The sequence below is a fragment of the Scomber scombrus genome, chromosome 14 (assembly GCF_963691925.1).
Source record: "Scomber scombrus chromosome 14, fScoSco1.1, whole genome shotgun sequence".
Classification (NCBI taxonomy): domain Eukaryota; kingdom Metazoa; phylum Chordata; class Actinopteri; order Scombriformes; family Scombridae; genus Scomber; species Scomber scombrus.
Window position 1 is genome coordinate 12,680,697 of NC_084983.1, and position 22,698 is coordinate 12,703,394.

At 39.3% G+C, this 22,698-nt stretch overlaps 1 protein-coding gene across 1 annotated transcript in view; it reads left to right on the top strand.

Moving 5' to 3' along the window:
• Nucleotides 1-22,698, top strand: part of LOC133993983 (pro-neuregulin-2, membrane-bound isoform-like) — a 71,256-nt gene that overhangs the window by 27,706 nt on the left and 20,852 nt on the right. Inside the window, exons 2-3 of the mRNA XM_062433136.1 lie at nt 5,562-5,727; nt 7,104-7,222. Coding sequence (XP_062289120.1) covers nt 5,562-5,727; nt 7,104-7,222 — 285 coding nt within the window. The remainder of the gene's footprint in view (nt 1-5,561; nt 5,728-7,103; nt 7,223-22,698) is intronic.

A 22,698-nucleotide genomic window follows, 5' to 3' on the forward strand; every position in this document is an offset into this window, starting at 1 on the left:
TTGAAATAGACCTCAGTGTAAAGAGATGAGTCTCGACTCATGGGCTTTCCATGTTAGTGGTTTTAGCATTAAAGGACATGATAAGAGCTGCTTGTGAACGAAGATGTTCAGGAACTTGTAGTTGTCAAGTTTTACTGACCAACAAGACATTGAGAGACACTCAGTCAGTATGAAATATGGTTGATCTGAAAATTGGGCAGAACTATATGGCCACAAATATTCTATCACAAAATTAAGTCACTGTGTTAGTTGGCAGCATGCCCTAATACAATATGATGTATTCTGTATGATCATTTTCAGTAAAGAACTGAAGAGTAGTCCAGTCTAACTGGATTGCTCAGCCAGTAAAAAACAATTAGATAATTTCCTCACTGAGGAGTAAAAACCTTTTTTGTGGTTGTGATGGAGACAAACGTGATGGTGACGGTGGCTGATAAAACTTTTAGCTCCAGTATTTATGGTATCTCATTGTAAATAGAGTCCAGTTCTGCTTGTAAGAAAATGAATGACTTTGCCTAATTTACTCACAGTAGTGGCATTTATGATGTTTTTAGTTTTGGCTTCAAAGTTCACACATTCATGGGGGATTGGCAGTCAGTTCTATTTGGAAACAGTAATTGTTTACATTTTACATTCACTTCAGTGTCCTTTGAACTTTTATTGTAAATTACATGAAGTTTTGTCAATTTTTTTGCAATTCTACATCATTTAAATTTTTGAACTTTTGCAGGTTGTACTTTTCACTGTGCAACCACATATAAGCCACAAAAATGCAGTTTCTGTGTAATTATATTACAAAACAATCGGTTTCCATTAGTTTCAATGAAAGAAAAGTTATATTAAGCTATTTGTTTGGATGTTAGGTAAAAAGATGAGGATTGACCAAACCAGGAAAAGTAACACATTAGTAGCATGTCTGTAAAGTTCAGTGAGAGCTAAGTCGAGGGTTTTGAGTCATATACAAACAATGCAACAGCTAATTATTTGGTGAAAGTGCATTGGTTGTGGTGGGAGGCTGTTGAAATGATCTCTTTGAACAGATGTTGTGTTACAGTGACTAGTGTGCAGTGTCTGAAGACCATTCCCACATGCAAAACCCATTTCTCTAGCTGCCTCACCATGTAATTTGTCTTTTGACAACGTGCAGTGAAGTGACATAACACCAGAGTAATCAGGGATACTTTGTCTAGGAGGGAAAACACAAAGGCATGCCTCAGATTCCTTTTCTAAGCTCAAAACAGAAATGTTAACTCAATATGCGCAATGCATTGTTAATTCATCAAGTGACTTTGTAGTGGAACCTCTTTCTGGGCTGAGTTTTCCAACTGTTACCCAAGGCATGAGCTGTTGACACGGCGGATAGGCCTCTATCCTCAAATTTGGTTTTTATAGTCCATGTCTGCAGCTGCCCCTCTGCTTCAAAAAGAGAGAATCAGGCTGTTGTTGAGGCAAGGGTTTATCATTTTGGTCTGACACTTTTTCCACTGCTGTAATGGAAAATGAGACAACCATTAGCCTCCAAGAAATTATTTCATTTCCAATTATTGAAAAAACAACAACTATTTTTCATGTTGAAAAACATAAATCACAATTAAAATTGACATGATTCATATCAAGTACAGCTGACCTTGTATGTCATGTCAGTCAAACTGTCTACTGTATGATTTTTCTCATTTCAAAGATGAACAACTACCGTATATCACTAAGCACACGATCAGAGTAGTGTCTTTTATGATTTCTGGAGGGTTTATGGATTTTAGAGGCATTTGTTTTGATAATTTATTTTGTGCAATGCAGATAAAAGAGTGTGTTTAACACTGACATGAAGAATAATCTCTATGGAAAATGATGTTAAACATCTGTGTTTTGAAGCTAGAGTGTCTGATGGACTCCTGTGTCTTCATTATAACTGCATCCTGTAGATGGAGCAGACCCTCGACACATCTGGCTTACTTGGTTGATGAGAAGTGCAGTCCTGTGTTTCTGTTACTCTTCCAGGCAAGGACAAAGCTCGTTTAATTTGCTTGGCAAGGACAAACCTGTGTCCAGGCGATGTACTAAACATTTTTCTTCATGGTGCGACCTCATTCCTGCTGTTCTCTGACTATGACTGACAAGGCTTTACTTGGGCAGTGTGCTGGGCTGAGTCTGCCAGAGTGGAGTGTGTATGGAAGTCATGTGCAGTAGTCCAATTACACAGGCTTGGGACCATGGACTTTAAGAAATATATACAGTAAACCACAGTTCACTTTCTCCATCTAAACTGAGCTCTGATTATAACATAAGCACATTAACATACAATCTGTATGTAGGGCTTTGTAAATTCTGTTCTTTAAAATTTTGTCATTGACAGAAGTAAACATTAAACTGACAGATTGGATTCCAATAAAAGTTTTCCCGCTAAATTACATTTGTAACTGAAGCACATTTCATGAAAATGTGATAAAGCTTCTTATCAAACATAGCACAGGTGCACATTGCATTCATGAATGAAGCACATTGTAACAAAGCATTGTGTTAAGTTTGATATGAAAATTTGCACAAATTAACTATTGTACATTACTACTAACAGATGTAATATTTGGTAATTTTCCATTAGCCAACGTAATGTGAAAATTATAGGGATCAGTGGACTATAGGGCATTAAGCAGTCTGTTTTTTTTTTTTTAAACATCATGTTGCATACAGTGCATTACATGTGTTACATTACAGAAGATGTTTAATGAAGAACACCTGGAGCATTGAGAGTCTCATGTTCAGTGTATGGTCTTGCTGGAGGCTACTGATAACCCCATCCCACTAGCAGAGCTGATTTTAAATGCTGATATATAGTTCAGCCTATATACTTTCATGACTTTCAGCAAAACCACGTTTATGCTTTGCTGCATAAATGAGGGTTTTATTGTGCCAAATCCTTTTGGGACAGTAAAATCTTGAACAAACAGCTCAAGCAATCGAGGCACAAAGATCCATCTTGAGAAAAAAACTCATTAAGGTTACTAAGTACCACAGTACAAAGGCACATCTGCCTCATTTTAGAATCTTTGTCTTTATTTTCCGAATGCCATGAATATCATCACGCACATTTTCCAACAGGAAGCTGTTCACAGATAAAAGTCCACTGTCTAACCAGCGACAGATTAATTTTAGTAACAAATAGCTGCCATTGAACTAAAAATACAGGCTTTTCCATTGATCTGTGTTGTATGTGAGCTATTTTAAATGTGACATTTAACTATCTGTGATTCAAGTGGAAATCAAGTGTATTTCAGACAACTCCCTGTATGTGGTGTGGAGTATCCTGGAATAATCAAGCCTGTTTGTAATTGGGACTGGTGCTTTTTAATTGGGCAAATTTGTATTCCTCAACTTTTGGATTTAAGCAATTATCACCATTACTTAAGTGGGGCAAAAAAATGTCAGTAAACATCGAAGGTCTTCAGCCCTGTCATTGATCACTCTAATATCACTGTATGAATGAAGCTAACACAACAGTATATATTTCAGAAATAATGTAGACAACAACAGCAACGAGGGGCATTGCCCTTTAAGTGAGACGATGACAAGATAAAATGCTGTGTAGCTGAGAAGTCGTTTCCAGAGTGATCCAATGGCTGGACTTGAGAGATGTGACCTCTGGCTCCTATCACGAGTATTAGTGCCAAGTGACCAGGGGCGGCAGACCAGGCTAACACACTCACAACCTACTTGGTTGCAGCAGATAGAGAGCTTTAATATCCAGATCTATTGTACTTATTAAATGTAAATACTGTGAACACTGTTTTGAGTACTTCCTTTAGAACAGTACAGAAACTTTTGACAGTGACTGTTTTACAATACCTTTAACTTATAAGAAAACAAGACAGAAATATGATAGAAAGATAAAAACAGGTAACCATAACAGTGCAGTATAACAGGGATTTGCATGATGAATTAGGTCCTTGTTACACTGACACAGTGCACAATGAGGATTTTATATTACAGATGTAACATGTATGTTATTAAGTGTTGGAGTGCATTCATGGTAGGAGAGGCTATCTTTGTAAAATGTAGTTTTTAGTCCACAGTCCTCAACAGATATGGGAGGGTCACGGTTGATAAGCACAATTTATGAGCATTTATTTTTACCCAAACTTTGTTAGTTGTAGATATATATCACATAGGAAGTGGCAGTGGCAATTTTAAAGTTTCAAAATGCTGTTTTTGATGCAAACCTATAACTGTACCCCAAATTCATCACAATTCTCCGCTTAAATCCACAAAGAAAATGAAAAATGCAGCATCATTAAGGTTTTTCTTTCTGTGCAGACATGTTGCCTTTACCAGGTCAGTGAAGTAGGACAGTCTCTCAAAAAAGAGGACAACGGGGGATAAATTTGGTGCACCTCTATTTCTCTGTTTAATTGAAGTCATTACCTATGTATACTTAACTGTGCTTGTCATGCTTTGTTTGTCTTCATTCTGCTGTCATCCTTTAGAGGTGATGCACAGAAAACAGCTGTAATATGGGGGACTACTCAGTTCAGCATATACATGAAATTATAAATTTTACACATGGAGGGAGAGAGGGTGTGTAAGGGAAAGAGAGGGAGTGAGAGGGGGGCATCTTGGCCAGCCCCTGGTTGACCCTTGTTCACCCCTGCTCTCAGGCTCCGCCCTGGATGAGTCTTCTCCTAAACATGTGTGCAGCTGTCAGCTGGAAAGTGTTTGTGTGAGTGTTTGTTGCGTGTGCATGTATGTGTGCGTTTTGGCACAGAACATTTTTCATAATGAAAAAAAAAAGTTGCAAGAAATTATGGAATATTTCACATCAAAGTTTCTTCACGTATAGTAAATACTGAAACATATAATTGGAACATTTTTAAAAGTCACACATTTCCTGCAGTCTGCTTATTGGGTGTTGCGCTAGAGGTACACAATGACGCAATTCCATCAAAAGCCATGACTATAGCATATACAACATAACTCAATATTACACAACAGCTGTAAAACGTGTCACAACATACTTTGTAAGGCTTTGCAGTTTTTCAAAGTGCAGTTAATAGATAAAATATCCTGTTTTTTTGTGGGGTTTTTTTTGTTTTTTAATATACTGTTATCACAACAGACATCTTATCATGGTGTCGAATTGTTATTGGCTTTTTTTGTTAAACAATTACTTTTGATTGTGTGTACATTTATGGTTGCATACACATACCATTTGTGACGCAGTTGTCTTGCATTTGGGAACAGCTTTTCATCATTAGCTTGTAGATGTTTGCTAAATTTTGCCTCAGGTGTTTTTATAGCTGCAAAGCCAGAATGAAATTCAGCCTGTTTATTAGTCTGAGGCAAAGTTGATAATCTAGTGACAACATCTGGTGGTCACATGAAAAAGTTGTTGGCTTAGTCTATAGAGGGATGATTGGCTCCATTGCTGTCTGTCTGTCCTTCTTTGTCCTGTTGTTTCTCCTAAAACACCAACACACAGTTATAAATGAACTGTGTACAACAAATTGTAATCAAGTTTGTGTCTATGGTCATAAATAACGTTGAGTTTTTCTCTTCCTCTTTTTTTTCAGCTGCGGCTCCAAAGTTAAAACCGATGAAGAATCCATTAATAGTGGATGAGGGGAGCAAGCTCACAGTTAAGTGTGAGGCCACAGGGAACCCTGCCCCGACCTACAGATGGTTCAAAGATGGCAATGAGCTGAAGAAAAGCAAAAAAGTCAGAATAAAGAGCAGCCAGTAAGTACAAATGACCCATGTCCTGTGAACCTAACACAAACAATGTTAGATGAAAAGAGATATATGTAGGTACTCCAAAGTTAAGGCAAAGTTGTTTCTCTCAACAGACTGTGCTAATGTGTTTTTACAAGCTACTGAAGTTTGAAACTAATTTAGAAATATCATCAATACAGTAGACATGAAACCCCAAATATGAAATATAAATATTATTATTACATCATTACACATGAATCATCCCTCCTTGAGTAAATTCAGCACATGCCTTGGTTACCACTGAAGTACAACCAGTGGCTCATACTTGCTAACTTTATCTATATATTGTTGTGTGTATAACTGAGTCAGGTTGGTGACTTTTCAACTTGTTCTACTGTTACAATACATTTTAGCAAATTGCAGATAAACATTTCAGTGATTTAATTTCAAAAGTAAAACAAGGCATAAATGCACAGCACCTCAAATGATTGTTATGTTCTACTTTGGGTCCTATTCCATGTATTATGAGATCTTAAATAACTAACAGTCAAAACTGAACTATACATAAACTAAAGAAGTCTTCTCACTTCCTGGTAAGCAATTGCATTCCTCCTGGCCTTTTACACCACAAATGTACAAATATTATACCTTTATTAAACCTCTTAGGGCTAATAGCTGAATTAGTTGGTAGTTGGAGGAGTTTTACAGATCTCTCTTTATAATGGTGATCTATGTGGAAAATGGGCCACGGGAGATTTTCTTTTGCTGCAGTACCATAATTCACCACTGATGCATATTGGTTGCAAGGCTAATTGGCAGGGCTGTATCCAGCTCTCTTAATAATGCATAGTCCTGTTCCACTCCCTCTCTGGTCAAGTTAGCTAATTATGATGAAACTTAAGTAACTGACTCAGAAGAATCTCTAAAAAATGTAAAAGAAGAAATGTGAAACCAATGTAAAGAAATTCAACCTTGTTTAATCCTGTAATTACTTGTGGCCACAGTGGGAGCTGTTGAGCAAAAGTCACTTAGGTTTACTTTTGAGGAGAAAATACAAAATACATAACAGCAAAAAGGGCTTTAGACGGCAGTATGGTAGTAAACCCTCCAACTGATGTAGGGATATTAATGTGGAGTGTAGCTGTGAGACCAAGAATCCCTTTAACAGGTAGCTGTAAGACTTGGTCCTATGCTTTTCGTATTGTAAGCGCTATTTCACCTTCAAAGTTCAGCCCCAGAGTAAGCGATCATGATCCCTATTAAAGCAGAGACTTGTTGCCATGCTGCTGCTTGCCCTGTTGTCTGTCTCTCTGTCCCCCATGTTTCCACTTGTTGCGTTTCCATGCTATTTCCTCCCTGCCCTGATTCCCCTGACTCAGCTGTGCGAGTGTTGTCTCCCACAGGAAAAACTCCAGAGTCCAGATCAACAGAGCAAAACTGGAGGATTCTGGGAATTACACATGTGTGGTGGAGAACCAGCTGGGAAAGGACAACTCCACTGGCACTGTCAGCGTCCAAAGCAGTGAGTACAGAGACCTAAGCAACATGTGAAGTCGCACAGATGTACTGGCATTGTTGTTGTTGTTATGACTGTTCTCTTGCCAATTGAGAGATCCAAAGGAGCCATCGCAAACAGGCATGTAACAATGGTAACATGCATGAAGAACAACTGTCCTCACATGTGGCCCTTGCACATTTATCAATGGAACAGTGTATTGTACTTGGAGGTGAAAAGAATTTAAATGCAACGTACGGTGTGAACTCTCAGTTTTTCATTCACCGCAGTCTGTCGGCAATGTGAAATCCCACAAAACTAGAGATACACACTTTGACCGTCACTAGCACACAACAAAGGAAGCAGCAGGCTATAGAGTATAAATTTAAAACATAGCTCAAAAGAATATGAAAGTTGTCTAAATCTTCAAAGTGTGTGATAGAATCTAACAGGCTTGTTCAGTAGTGGCGTGTGTTCATTGCTGAATTTTGCAAAGTACTGTAGCAGATGAAAGAGTTTTGATAACAGCTGCTTCCATTTGGTGGGGTGGTGAGTTTGTGTTTGTTCTGAGTGGTGCGGGTGGTGAGTGTGTGGCTGCTGTGGGTAGCTTGTTGTCTGAGTGGATGGAATCAGTATTTTTTTTTAAAGAAGAAGATATATAAGGACCTTACAGAGCAGATCCAATTCATGTAGCTTTGCTTTTGCCTTCTTTCAAGCAAGGAATTTATATTATCTGGTGTTGGACTGTCAAAGAACTATACTGCATGTTGTCTGGCACACATGAGCTAGAAAGAGCTTGATGTATTTGAGGAACTGCAACTTCCTACTGGCACATTGAGTTCATCTGGCTGCTCTATCTAAAGACTGCTGAATTATGTCCCCGGATTGCGATACTTTCCAGACAAGGGGCTGTGATGTTGAACAGAGTCAGTGCAGATAGTGTTTTTTTTTTTTTAATTTGGCATGAAGATAGGTTTATATTTTTGCTATTGCAGGTGAAATGTGTGCTCAACATATACGCTGTGTATAAGCAGGGTTACTAATGCAATCTGAGATGTATATTCACTTTACTTCCTCTGCTTTCGGAGAATCGGCGAGTTGAAAATGACGTGGCACCGAGGAATGTTCCTCATACCGCACCACAGAGGAGATACTCTCATTCTTGTTGCTGACCTTGACAGCCGGTTGATTTCTGTAGACATCCCACACCGGCATGAGAGGTGTAGCTGGTGAGGAAAAGGGAGGGACCGGAGTTTAGCCATCACTCAGTGTCCTTGTATTCACATTCAGGCTCAATAATCACTCCCCCTTCTCTCTTTACATTCGTCAAGGCCACCCTTTAGTGCTATTGTTTATGGTTGGCAGACTTAAGCTCAGCAGCATTATTAGAGTAGCAGCTCTTTTCAGATAAAGAAAGGGCCCATTGTGTGTGAAAACACAGAGATCCTCAGTGGTTCCAACATGCAAGTTTGATTTCCAGCAAACAATTATACAGAAAAGAAAGTCATCCATCTTGTATTTAAATGGGGCTGCACATTGCCCCTTTTTATTCTTTGACATCTAAAAAGCTTCAGTTGGGTTTTATAGCCAGATCATGTGACTAATACTGTACATCTGTTATGACACTTGGCTTTATTCCAGTGTAATAATATATATCTCTTTACTCATGAGCATACAATATTTAAAGGGTCAATGACACAAGATTCCATGCCCCAGACATAGAGCGCTCACATTTATGAAATATTAATTTGTAATCACAGGGAAACAGTCATGTTTATTGGCAATTATATAAAATAGGTTAAGTCGTGCTCTACATCCTGCAAAGGTCAAGGGGATCCCTGGTGGCAGCACCTGTTTGGTGTTTAATGAAGGCTTACCAACATGTGACTAGTGGCCCTTGAAACTCTATATAACGATCTTGGAAGGGAAAAGTGCTGGTAATACAACAGTATCAAACAAAATATAATATTGCAAAGCAATGAGCAAGTGGGCCGAGTCGAACAGTAGTCACAATGGATAAAACATGACTGAGCAATGATATGGTGCACTAGACAGTGTTTTCGCTTCCAGCACGCACTGTTTTCCAAGTAAAACATGATATGCCAACATCTGGTTGCAGAATATGAGACACCTTTGATAAAAAGAGTGTTAATACTTAAACCTTATGTTAAAGCACTTGTCTGTATATTTGTGTTCATTGCTTTGAATCTCATTTGCGCATTTCTTGTGAATGTATGTGTGTGTGAATGTAACACTGTTCTTTTCTGTGGTTGTCTGTCAGCACAGGCATCCCCTTTAGTCACTCCTGGTTATTCAAACAATAGCATCACTGTATGCCCTATCGTGTCCCATGATCGCTAGATGTCTGTCTCTGTGTGGTTTTTGTTTGTGTATGTGCGAATGTGTTTGTTCGCAGTTCAATAAAAAAGTCCCATTGTGTTACAACAGCACGTCTAGTTCCGTCATGCTTCAGGGGAGAAGGCAAGACAGGGCGAATCAGGGGTGGTATGTCCATAGGCAGGGGGAGGGCTTCACTGAAACTACACATGTCAATAAAAGGAAATTGCCGCAAAGAGGGCACGTCGCTATGCTTATCATATGCTGATGAAAGGCAGAAATTGGCAGACGTTGGGAAAATGAGACGTTATGTTTGCATGGAATGTGTGTGCTTTTTCTGCCTATAACAGGTAGGATTTTTTTTTAAATAACTCAAATGTGCTAGTTGCTGCAGAGGATATGCCATTCATTCAAACCAAGAACTGCTTTTCCTCCTAAGGTCATAAGAGAACTGGCTATTGTGTTAAAGGGCTGCAGTGGAGTATGCTTGCCTGCTGCAGTATGTTGCCGAAGCAGCATGTAGCTGCAGTATTATCTGTGTATGTGTGCCTTCTAGGGAGGGAGTGTGAGGGGAGGGGGTGCAGATGTAGATGGACAGAGAGAGCAAAAGAAGAAGAGAGCGTGGATAAAAAGGGGGGGGGGGGGGGGGGTGACAAAATGAGGGAATGCATGACAGAAAGCAGACAAAGACATTACATTACGGTAGAGAGCGAGAAGAGGATACAGATAGGGGGAAGAGAGACAGACAGATGGGAGAGTGAGAAAAGTATGAAGAGGAGGAAGACAAGAGCCTGCTGTGTTGCAGAGGAGACTTTCACACCCATTTTAGAATGCAGTTAGTGGTTCCTAGCTTTGTCCGAGGCACCTTCCTACTGTATCTGATGTCTACAATCAGGTGCTGGAGCATCTTTTTTCTACCTGCGTTGTACTGCTGACAGTATCAGTGTGTATGCATGCTAACACAGCTTGAACCTCCTTTATCAATGTGAAGTGTCAGGAAAATGCAATCATTTGATATATCGGCTTTCGTCCTGATTTTGGCAGACAGAAAGCGAACGCTAAGGGTCACAGATTATAAAGTCCAACAGCAGCTACACACAGGAGCATCATCCTCACCCCTCCAACATGAGATACAATGTAGCACATGGCTGTGCCTGCCTGCTGTCTATGGTGGAGGCAGACTTTGGGAAACCATCACTCAGCTCCACCACATGGTGAATTCAGGCCACCACAATGCAGCTCACTCAAACTCCTGCACTGTATCAGTCATTCAGTCAGTTGATTTAACTCATTGTTGTGTTTGTGCAATGTGGAGGTTAGGGTGATTCATTTTTAGATATTATTTATTCAGTTAGGCTATAGTTTATTCTGTATGTGTGAATGCAGAAAAGTGATCTGATCAAACTCCCTTTCTCCTTTGCATTCGCAAGGTTGGTGATGTGTTTAAACAACAGTACAGTAATTATGTTATGATTTTCTTTTCTTTTTTCTTTTTTTTGCTGTACCAAATACAGCATAACATTGAATGAACGAGTTCAAACAAAGGGAATTAAAGTTGCATACCATCAATTTCCCAAGGAGTGCCAGCAAAATCTGACACTCAGCTCCAAGGTGTGATTAAATATGAGTTGCCTAAATATTGTGTAAATAAGAAATGATAACATCATTTAGAGCAAAATATGCCATATAAAGCCATATGCAGAGAGGAAGGAACACTGGCACTTGTCATAAAAAGAGAAAAAACATATCAACCTTTACTGATACAACACATAACAGCTGGTCCTTATTCCAGCCCAGCCGACCCATATTAATATTTGTGCAGCAAGACGAATGCGACAACCTCGTAATTCTGAGCCACGTTTCGGAGCGTGGTGTGCAAACTGCCTTAGGCGGGGGGGGGGGACTGGTGTGTTCAGGGCAGAACCTAAACTTTAAGTGAACCCCTCATGCATTTTAAAGCACGCAGTACATTGTGGCTTCATGTCAGTTTGCCAAAAACAGTGAATGATTTGGACCTGTGTGGGGATTTTACTCATGAATCCTCAAGGCTGTCCTCCATGTTTTATTGTTGACATTTTGCCAACTTCGTCATTGTGTTGAACAGTATACAGCATGTGTGTGCGAGTGTCTCCTGGTGGTCCAATATCTTATATCTTTTTAGCCGTTTCTGTAACAATTGCTGCCTTTTCCAGAGTGGTGTTTTCAGCCTCATGCCCAACCCCCAGTGTAGGCCCAGGGACCATTTGTTGTCCATGTGGTCTGACCTCTACCCTGTAATCAGTCTGGCATGGTAAGACCTGCTGGCCTTCTGCAAAATGGTGTAGTATATCATCGACTGTTTTCTATAAGGCCAGTTAGAAGGAGCAAAACTAGTCAAAGTTTGCTTGGCTCCACGTGGCTTCAGATTAAGGCCTCCCATTATCCTACAGGCTGCTGTGTTGTGATAAGCGCTTGTGAGGCAGCCATGTGTCTACAGGCTGCAGGTCACATCCTTGGGGGGTGCTGTGCACAGCTCCACTGAGAGAGTGTGTGAGCGTCCAGGAATGTGTTGATGGAAATCACAGCTGAACATATGATTGCTCCAACCTCAGCAGTAATGCTGGGGCCCACCAGCAACAATTTCGTGCATGCACGCATGCATGCAGGCCCACACACCGCACACACACACCCACACATGCACGTACCTTTGCATGTTTCAACTACCCATCCTGAAGCCAAACACAGTCACCCCTGTCAACAAACTAATGCTAAACTAGCAAAAATTACCATATAACTTTAACATCTCAGTGTCACCTTGGTATCCACAGTTTGTTGATATATAGACTTTATAAGGTGTCCCATAGGCACAGTAGTTTGTTCCATTATATCCCATACATGAAGAAATCTAACTTCAGGCTATGCCAGATTCCATGTATCATGAACAATTCTAATCTCCATACCATTGCACATGATTCAGCTTATGAATGAATAAAGAATCAATTAACTTCAACACATTTTAAGTCATAAGCTCAGTTGATAAAATAGGTGTTTCCCATTCCAAGCAACCAGCACCCAAATCTTACTGTGGGTGAAATAAAACGGTATCATTGTGATAATTTAAACCACCAAAGTATTGATTAATTATTCAGTTTTTACAGTCATTCTTAGTTGTCAACATTGTTACATTTTAGCATAGACAGGTGAAGTGTTTGTATCTTATGTCCAATACTCAGGTTCATTCCTCAAACTCACTAAAGCTGAGCAGACACAAGCCATGAAAGAGTATTAAAAACAATGTATGTCACAGTTTGACTCATGTTGTATACAGTGTGATTCAGTGACATTTTAACCTTGGAGCAGGAAGCAGTTTTTTTGCAACTTTTTCATGTTAAATGTTACGTCATTAAATGATAATAAACATGAACCATACCAAAGAAAACACTCACATCTTTGTTTCTGTTTCTTTCCAGTAAGTCTTACTATCAGTCCTACGTAAATGAAACCTTACAGTAAGCACTACTCTGAACTAGATAAACAACAACTTCCTTCATTCCTTGTATGTCTCTCTTTGGTCTACTTAGTAAAAACTTACTCACTCTTACTACGCAAGCGACAAGATAAACTCACCTCTATTGACGCTAAAGGAAGTTATTTGTGGCCGTGGCTGAATGTGGAGTATCTATAAGCCTGTCAATTCTATTGATTGGTGTGGGTAAGCAGCAGCAGCAGCAGCCATGTCTGAGAGGTACAGGCCTTCACATCTGCCAAGCGTTGTGTATTTACAGGTCACTGGAGAACAGCTTGTCAGGCTCTATGGATCAAGCTGCCGTGCTATTAGTCATGCCTACTTTTTCAAAATTATCTTCAGTCCCGGGGTCTTGACAGGCATTCCTCCAAGGTGGCCGTCTGATTTTGGCTGAATCTCAGGTCTTGTCAGTTGGCATGTTTGACCATAAAATCAGGATATAGTTCAGTCTCTGCGGAGCAAATAGGTAGTTGTAATGTAAGAGACACACACAGCACAAATCAAATTGTTGTTGGCAAGCAGATTGTAGTTTTGAATGCTGTTAAATATGTGTCATTTCAAATTAACAATGATGGAAGAAATTGATCCTGCTGTTTGCCTTTGGAAGCAACACAACGAAGTGTCTTAACAAGTTGCAGTCACCCTTGTTAGTGCAAAGTCCTCAGTTGGTACATGGTATTCATAACAGCCTTCAATCTAATTTATAATATCCTAGAAATATATAAAAAAATCTGGATCTTTGTTGCTCTAGCCTATAAGTGTTTAAACAAGTTATTTATGTGTACACCAGCTTGTCACAGCACAAACAAGTAGATGATGAAGTTGGAAATAACTTCTTGCTTGCAGTCAAACAAACAAGAGGTCAAACAAAAAAAGGACACACATTTAAATGAGCAACATCCCAGCAATGGCCTCACACAGAGACCACTTTAAAAAAAATGTCTTATGTTATTTTCACAACCTGGGCCAAAATTGTATCAACTGACATGAGATTGTTTGTAATTCTGTTTGACATTGTGTCTTACCACATGACAGCTGGAGTGTGTCAGAGTTCAGACCCTGTTTTTAAGTTCACCCATACTGTTTAGTGCTTGAGGCAGCCGCAAAATCGTCACTTCGCCCACACTGAATTTGTTTTTGTTTATTATTGAGGCCGTTCTGTATTAGTGGGCAGCATCCTGTGTAGTGGGAAGATCCCGAGTAAATGGGGAGAGTTTATGTCACGAGCGGATGAACACCCACAACAGCGTAAGTACACATCATGTACTCATGCAGCATCACTGAGCCATCGGGCAAGACTAGAACTCTACACACTGAATATCATCCAAAGGAATAATAAATCAAAAGGAAATAATAATTCAGGATGAATATCAAGCAACTTAGGATACTTGAACAGAAATTTCTATGAGGCTTAGCAGTTCGTTGGTTGCTTGTAATGCCTGTAAGAAAAGAAACATATTCTGGCTGCTCTTTAGCATCTAGGTGTGCATATTTTCGTAAGATTTTAAGCCTTGGCATGTGTGTTTTGATTATGCCCATAATTATTATATGTGGTTGCACTTTATATGTATACCTGAGCAAAAGCTCTGCAACCACTGTGAAGCCTGTGCTCAAACATTGATTCAAATCAGATTTAGAGTACATCAATTTTCAGATATGTGGTTTCTTGCAAAGCATCAGAATACTTTACTGAGCAACTCCAACAACCTTAAGTTACTTAGGGCCAGTAATGGTACGTGGTTGACACATAAAACATAAATCAACTCCCTAATATGTTAGTAATCCATTGCTTTTTGACAAGAGCTATGCGTGGTATGAGTTATTGGCTTTGCTGTGTACGTGCGAATGTGTTACAGAAGAGACAGCTGCTGAATCGTATCATTATAATACTCTGAATCTGAGAAAAATTAGTAAAATCACTAAGAGAAGTTTCTCAAAGCATCATTATGTCTTGCTTGCTCTTTTAATTCACTTTAATCCTGTCAATCCAATGTGATAAGTGGGCAACCTCAATGAAATCGTTGAAAAAACAACTAAGTTATTGCAAATCAAAACACAGCTCACTTCTTAGGATATCCAGTAATCTCGCTGTGTTATGTGGGACAGTTAAGCCCTCAGTGTGAATGAGTGAGGATATTGCAATGTGTGTGGATGGAAGCAGCTGTTACACTTGAAAAGCTGAGTGATGTGAGCAGGAGGTGACACGAGGTTTTGCTGTGTGTGTGCAGGGCTTTGTTAACTCTTCCAGGGCCCGGCACAAAACTTATCTGTGACTTAATTTAATAGCATAATAAAAGATTCCCTTTCAGCCTCCTCCCACCCCCAGCTGTCTTGGTGGTCTTTGCCTGATGGTGACCCCAACTGTGGGTGACGGTGCAGGATTCTGTTTTGACTTTCCAAATAACTAACAAGCAAATATCTTTTAATAATGCTTTCAAAGCAAACAAATCATTACCTAAAAATCATTCCTGACGTCATAAAGGCATGTTTATACTGAGTCAGTAATAATTTACAGCTTGTGTTCTTGCAGTCCAGCGAAGAGAGCCGGCACACCGAAAATGTGTCCGTGAGAAAACTATTGTTCACTCACATCAAACAAAATCCCTGCTCCTCCCACTACTTTGCATTTTTTAGAATAGGATGTGAGCAATCCCGGGTGTCCTTGCATGTTTTAAAGTTATGTTTGAACACAAAAGAAACATATACTTACCATTCCATTGCTTCAAGTTCAGGGGCGCAGTACTATAGTTTGGTTGCCACAGCTGTCTTTCATCCTAAACCTCCCATTACTCCATCACACTGCTTCCTTTTGTTAGTGATTTTGCAACTGTATACATCATGTCTGTTGGGGTGAGTAAATTCTGTATGAGTAGCTAGTATGGAGTTACTATCAGCAGCGTGGAGGCCATTTCCTTTCAGGTGTGTAGGTGTGAACTGTGGATGGAAAAGACCTCACTTTAATCACCAGTACACTCACAGTGAACTCATCCTTTAGTATACAAGAGCGCTGGCAGCCTCAAACAAAACAGCAGTGCTCTGTCGCCTGTTTGCAGGGCGTACAGTGAGTGTAGGTGGTGTGTGTGTACATGAGTGAAGGAGGGCTGCAGCACACACGTATAAGCAGACTTTCGGGGAATTACAGAGGAAAACCTTTAGTCCTAGCAGCTGGCCACTAGCTGTGAGCACAAGACCCAAATAAGGAGCTGTGGTATATGTCTCCTGTATCTGGTACAAGGTTGCAAAGTCTGCCCTTCCTCAGAAATGAGGGCCAGCTGTTGAAGATGAAGGGCGATGAAGACACGTGGAAGCCTCAAATTTAGTCCTTTAAAATGATAAGATTATATCATTTATATAGCGTTATAATAATTTTTTACATATTTTGCAATATGTCCATATATGACATTTAAGTGTCTGTAGTTTTTTGGGTTTTTTTGCTTGTTTTTTTAATTGATCTGCAAAACACACCAATTCAACAAAGTGAAAACCCTTATTCCCACATATGGTCTGGTAACCTGTCTCACTTCTAAAAACAATGTAGACATCTGATGCTTCTGGTGTGCTAACGTTTGTATGCAGGAATGAATAGGGTCCCTTGGTGGTGTGTGTTTGACTTTAAGCCAGAAAACAAATAATTGAAATAATCAGCCAAATTGTTCTAATAGTTTGTGTAATCACAATTAAATCAGAGCAACTGTGTGTTACTCTAAGTGGTTATAAGTAGTTGTAAGAAATAATGATGCTTTGCCCGTCTTAACTTAAATCATTCAACACAAACAAGGTGCCAGATTATCAATGTGTTTACTTTCATAAGTGTATATATGCACTGTGATCAGTCTCTGCATGGTGACAAAACAGCACCAACAACGGACAAAATGTGGACTTATTTTTGAGGGAATGCAAGTTTTGTTTAATCAGTAATATTAATACACAAATATAACTTAATTATAATTTTGATTGGGCACAGGTTGCATCACTAAAGAGTAACAAAATAAAAATGTTCATATGAAAATGTCATTATGGGGAAATGTCCTGTTGTTAGTCACTCAGACACTCAACATCTTGCAAAAATTGGCACTGCAGCAGCAAATGCGTGACAGAGTTTTACTACCTGTGTTTATACTGATTATTCCAGTGCGGCTGTTTACCAGGTGAGTTTACACAAAATATGGCACCAGGTTGAGTGGATGACCACAAATGTCCCAGCCAGAGACATGTGGTGGAATTTCCCTTTTACCAGAGTGAGTGGGTGATTTGAATTTTCTGTGGTTTGTGATTTATTTCTGAGCATATGCATCCATGTAGGAGTAAATTGGCAGCGTCATTGAAAGCTTTCTGGAGAACTCTTTTTCCTCCGCATCTTTAGCTATTCATCTGTGATTAAAGTGGCCAGACCTACTACATAGCTCCAGTTGGGAAAAGGTGCAAGCTCAATGATGCAGAAACAATAGATTCTCAGGTCAGAGTGAGAACATGACAGCAACAGGCATCCTCCAACTCAAGGAACAAGGAAGCAACAGCAGTGGAGAAACCACACTGAGCCTGAGCTGCTTCTCAAAAGACAGATCAAGAAACAGCCCTGTCTGGGAGTGTGCTGTGGAAAACGCCATGTGTTGCACTGTTTCCAACTGTACACATTCTGGTGTCCACCAGCAGCCATTCCAGCACCCGTTTCCGCACCCGTACCATACCCTGCCCTGCCTAAAGTGAACTTTGCTTCTTTGCAGTGCATGAGCAGCTGTTGTGCAATCACACACTGGGCTGCTCTTTGATTTCACTTCAGTGCTGAGACGATTGAGGCAGGCAAGACCAGGCATATCAGCTATGTGACTGAAAAATGGAAATAGGAGTCAAGAATATAAAAGAAGACACACTGGTTGTGGTAGTGGCAGTGTTGTAGATGAGTGGGTGGTAGATTAATGTTCCTGGCAGGCTCCATTTTGTTCATTTCTAAACATTCCTGTTTCATACTGAAGGTGTTTGAATTGTGGATCATTTTCTATTGAAAAAATGCTTTAAGTGCACTCTTATTCATAATGGCTTCTTTCGTGCGACCTACCTACAGTAAATAGTAATTTAATTCCTCTGTGGGTATTTGACATGAAATCTCTCTTGCTCATTTTGAACTGATAGATGCTGGATGTTGCGACTGATTGGGTGTGCCCATATTGTATGTGTGGAAGTAGGTGCGTGCTTGTTTTTTGTTGGCTTTGGCAAGCTGAAATATGTTCCAACTTAAGATCATGTCAACAAATCTTCTTTTCTCAACCCTCCTCTTGAATTACTCTTGTATCCATCGTTTTTCTGTCCTTTCTTCCCCTTTAGTTCTGTTTTTTTTCTTTTATTGCTGCTGCATTTGCCCGGACTTGAGCTCCTTTCAAATTATGTTGTGATTTTTTAATTGAGAAAATAAAAACGTGCTTGCCATTTATTATTTAGTGAACAAAATTTAAACATCAAAAGTCTTTTGTTAGCATAAAAGCAAATTCTAATATAAAGCGGATCTTCTTTGTAGCCTGTGTCTGCAAGCAAGGTCCAGACATATTTCTTGCTTTGTTATTGGTGTAATATGTCCGTGGTTCTGGTTTCTACTGAACTACTCAATACCACACCAAGATAAATGGCTAAAAACTACAAATAATATATTTTTTCCCCTTTTCTGTCATGTATACATCATCTTTACCCTCACTGCACATTCTCTTTCACCACATTAGATCCTGCTGTCAGCAACATCATATTGCACTGAAACCACATTTCCCAATCTGGTCTTTTGTACTTTATCTTTATCTGTTTATCTTATTTACTCATTCCATTTAGGAAAGACAGGTTTTGCAGAGTGGCAGAAGGTTAAAAAATAAAAAATAGTCGAGCATATTGCTGTCCACACAAGTGCAGCAAGAATGCATGCAATATGAATTGGCCTCTAGTATAGAGATAAAAGATCTCGGTCCCAGCTGTAACAGGAGACATGTCAGACATTCCCTGCCAAGAGTCGGGAGGTGAGGGGAGGGAAGAGGGGGGCACTCACTGCTTTTTTTCTGCTACATAAAACTGACTTTTGGAAAAGAATGTCTTGGTGGCAGAGCTATTACAGATACCACCCTCTTTATGTCTCTGCCGAATGATCTGTACTGATGACATTCATCACTTTCCCAGATTTTTTATGGTTTCAGTTAAATTTGAACCCTTGTTTGAATTATGATAATTTACACGATCTGATAAAATAAAGCGTAAAAGCCCCTGTGTGGCACTGCAGTATGGTTCCAACTATTGATATACCACAACTAAGTCTTCTACTTAGGTGATATACCGTATTATTTATTGGATTTTTTGTCAAACATAACAGTTGTGCATGTGTCTGAGTTTAGAAAAAGTTACTTTACATTTTAAACATAAGTATACATTTTCATGGCTGATAAGTTGTTAGATAAGAATTAAAATTTCTGGCTCTTTGTATCCCTGTAGCTGCCTTGCTTCGCTGCAGAAATGTATTGCTGTACTGAGGTGGTTACTGTCTGCACACTGTTCTTCACTCACTGACATACTCCCAAATAGGGTACATAATTTATACTTTTTATCCTGATAACATTGCTTTTAAGAGCGAAAACATAAAGGCATAACAAACTCCAGATGTAACCGATCCACCACCGGTTGAATAACTGCCTTGGCTTCTTCCCCACACAGAGTCAGAATCTGTCTTGTGTTTTGAGATGGCTCTCCGTTCAATTGCAATGCAGAAGTGAAAAGGATTAAGCCAAGCTGCAGTAAATTATAAACATTTGTCATAAATTAAGAGGACATGTGTATAACTCTGCACCATAGACAGGCCAATGAAAATGTATTTCATTACACAATTCAGTGTTTGGGGCTGGGTTGTGAGGTGCAGCGCAGGGCTAGGATCCAGTGTGAGCCCTTTTCTATTTGCTGCATATGAACAGGATGCCTCAAGAGGAAAAAAACTGTGCAATAGGGACCTCTCTTTTCATTTTTACGATTTTCCTAGAATCCTTTGGAGAGTGTGGAAAGACAGGCATGTTTATGAAGGTTTCCAGATGGTCCTGCTTGCACCCCCAGCTTTTCTTTTCAGTTCTTGAGCCATGAAGGATTAATCAAAGTCAGTGGTAAGGGCTGATGGCTAAACACTGTGGCTCTTACTAACCCAGAGGAAACCTCTCTTCAACTCCAACTCAAATTCAGCCCTTGGGCTACAGGACCGAGGAAAGTTGAAACCTGAGGTTAAAAACCAGGCAAACTTAACTAAACCATGGCGGCATAAGTGCAGATAAGCGAACTCTGCCCCTAACTCTGTTTAGCAGAGCAGCTGATCTCCTCCTTGGGTTAAAGGAATTTGTCTGCGCCATCCAGCCAGGAAAGCAGAGTCAACCTTGACAAATACACCTGAACTCTGGTCCCCAGTGTGAGGAGGGGGGATTGTGCAGCGTGACTGTAGAGAGACAGCACCATATGGCACGGCAAAGAAATGCACCAGAACAAATTGATGGAAGTTTAGTCATTTGGATATACATATTTATGGATTACATGTAACATGTAAAGAGTAATTAATGGCGCTTGTTGTCATTCTGGCCATGACTGAATGATTGAATGCATTTTCACAGTAATGCAAGATGAAAAAAGAAAACATCCCGAGTGCTTTGATCAGGCTAAGGTCTCTCTTTTATCAACCATTTTTAGCCTCACCATTACTGTCTTGTCTCTTGGGCATTAGTGTAGATAAAAGTGCTGTCTCTGGAAAAAGGATGACAACCGATGAAGAAAACAACACAAAATAGGAACAAGTAAGAACAAAACTCTTAATTTTAAAATAAGAAAAAGCTATTTTAGTTATTAGTGCAGCCCTTAATTATCACTTCAAACACTGTATAGAGAAAACAATCCTTCAGTTGACAGGACTAACTGGAGCAGGTGGAACGAGGGCTCCGAAGTGTGAATTTATGTCTGATATGTTAGTAAAATATGTTTGAATTACACTGTCAGGAGGTTTTCTGCATATTTTGACACAAGCATATATTACTGATACATGACAGTGCAATGTACTGTAGTTTCTCAGTTTTCTTTATTAGACACGTGCAAAAACACTGCCATCCAGAACAGCTGCTCTGCATGGCAATGATGAATATGTACAGCATTACTACACATGTTATCATGCCAACTTTCAACAGAAATTACTGGTGGTGGTCTGTTGCACATACACTAGTTGATTACAGATGAGTCCACCTCATGTCAGCCATTTGGAGTCAACAGTACAGTATTCATACACTCTAACATTTCTTTAATAAAACAATACAATACAGAAGCAGAGTGTGATTAAAGTGGCCATACACACAAAAGAGAATTCTCCTTAGCTAACCACACAGTGCTGACTGATATAAAACTAAGACAGTTTATGCAATTAAACATTTAAAAAAGTTAATAAAAACAAAATCCACTGAGCAATATAAAGCCTTTCGATAGACAACGACCACATACAGTCACAGACAGAGAAAAAACACATACTGTTTGAGTTATTCAAAGATCGCAGTTAATGTTATATATGTAACCCAGAATCCCTGATGCACATAGAAGCAACAGCAGCTGTCAGAAACAACATAAAACTAAATTATGTTTAAATTAGCAACATATTGATACACCACTTTATTGTTCAGTCATGAAATAATAGTAAAATAACAGATTTTCAGTCAGAGATCTTAAGTCTGCACTAATTGAAAGCAGAAATGTTTTCCCACAGTGTTTTCAAAAGTTATCTTGTAAGCTACAGTGCAACAGCACTACCACAATTATTTCAATATAACTCTTTAACCACATCACACAGCCCTGAATGTGATGCTCCTCTGTTTGTATGTGTATCTCTAATCATGTCAATAATTTTTTTAGGTCTTGTCATTAGTTTTAATCTCAAGTAAACATGTGGTGCAGCCTGAGTAAACACTGAATTGGCTGAACCAGATCACCTCAGAGAGAAAACACTGTTCTTGGTTCATCACTGGGACAGGGTCTGTGTGTACCGCTCCTTGTATGGGTTTTCCAGTAAGTGGAAACACTACAACCAGCGTTGTCTTCTAGTAATTTTGTAGTTTTGTCATGTTAAACTGCTCTCAGCTTCAAGTGAGCTCTGTAGCTCACTAAACTACTTGTTGTTCGTTCTTTTTTAGTCGAGGTTGCGAACATTGCGAGCATTTAACTGTTTTATGTCAAAATATCAACAGACAGGATGAAGTATGGAGAAAAATCTATATTTTTCATTAGCAAACACAAATGTTTGGATTCATTTCTTATTAAAATGCATTTATCTGGCTTTTCAGTGAGTAGATGGAGTTCCAATTTATAACACAATAATATTGATTATGAGTAAAAATTTTACAGTAGAAAGTAGTTCATTGGTGTGGCAAAACATGACTTCAGTGTTACAACATGTATGTCCAGCTCGAGGTGCTGCAGCATCAAATTAGCAGGCACTTGGATATTGCAACATCCAATAAACACTGGACTTCTCTCTTAACTTTTATTACTTACTTTATTACTTATGCCTTTTAAACCCTTCAACAATACCAGATGGATTTGAAATCCTTGTAAATACCTCAATCCAACCTTGGCTCCTAGAAATTAAGAATATAAAGTATGTATTAATTAGTTTCCAAGGGAAATG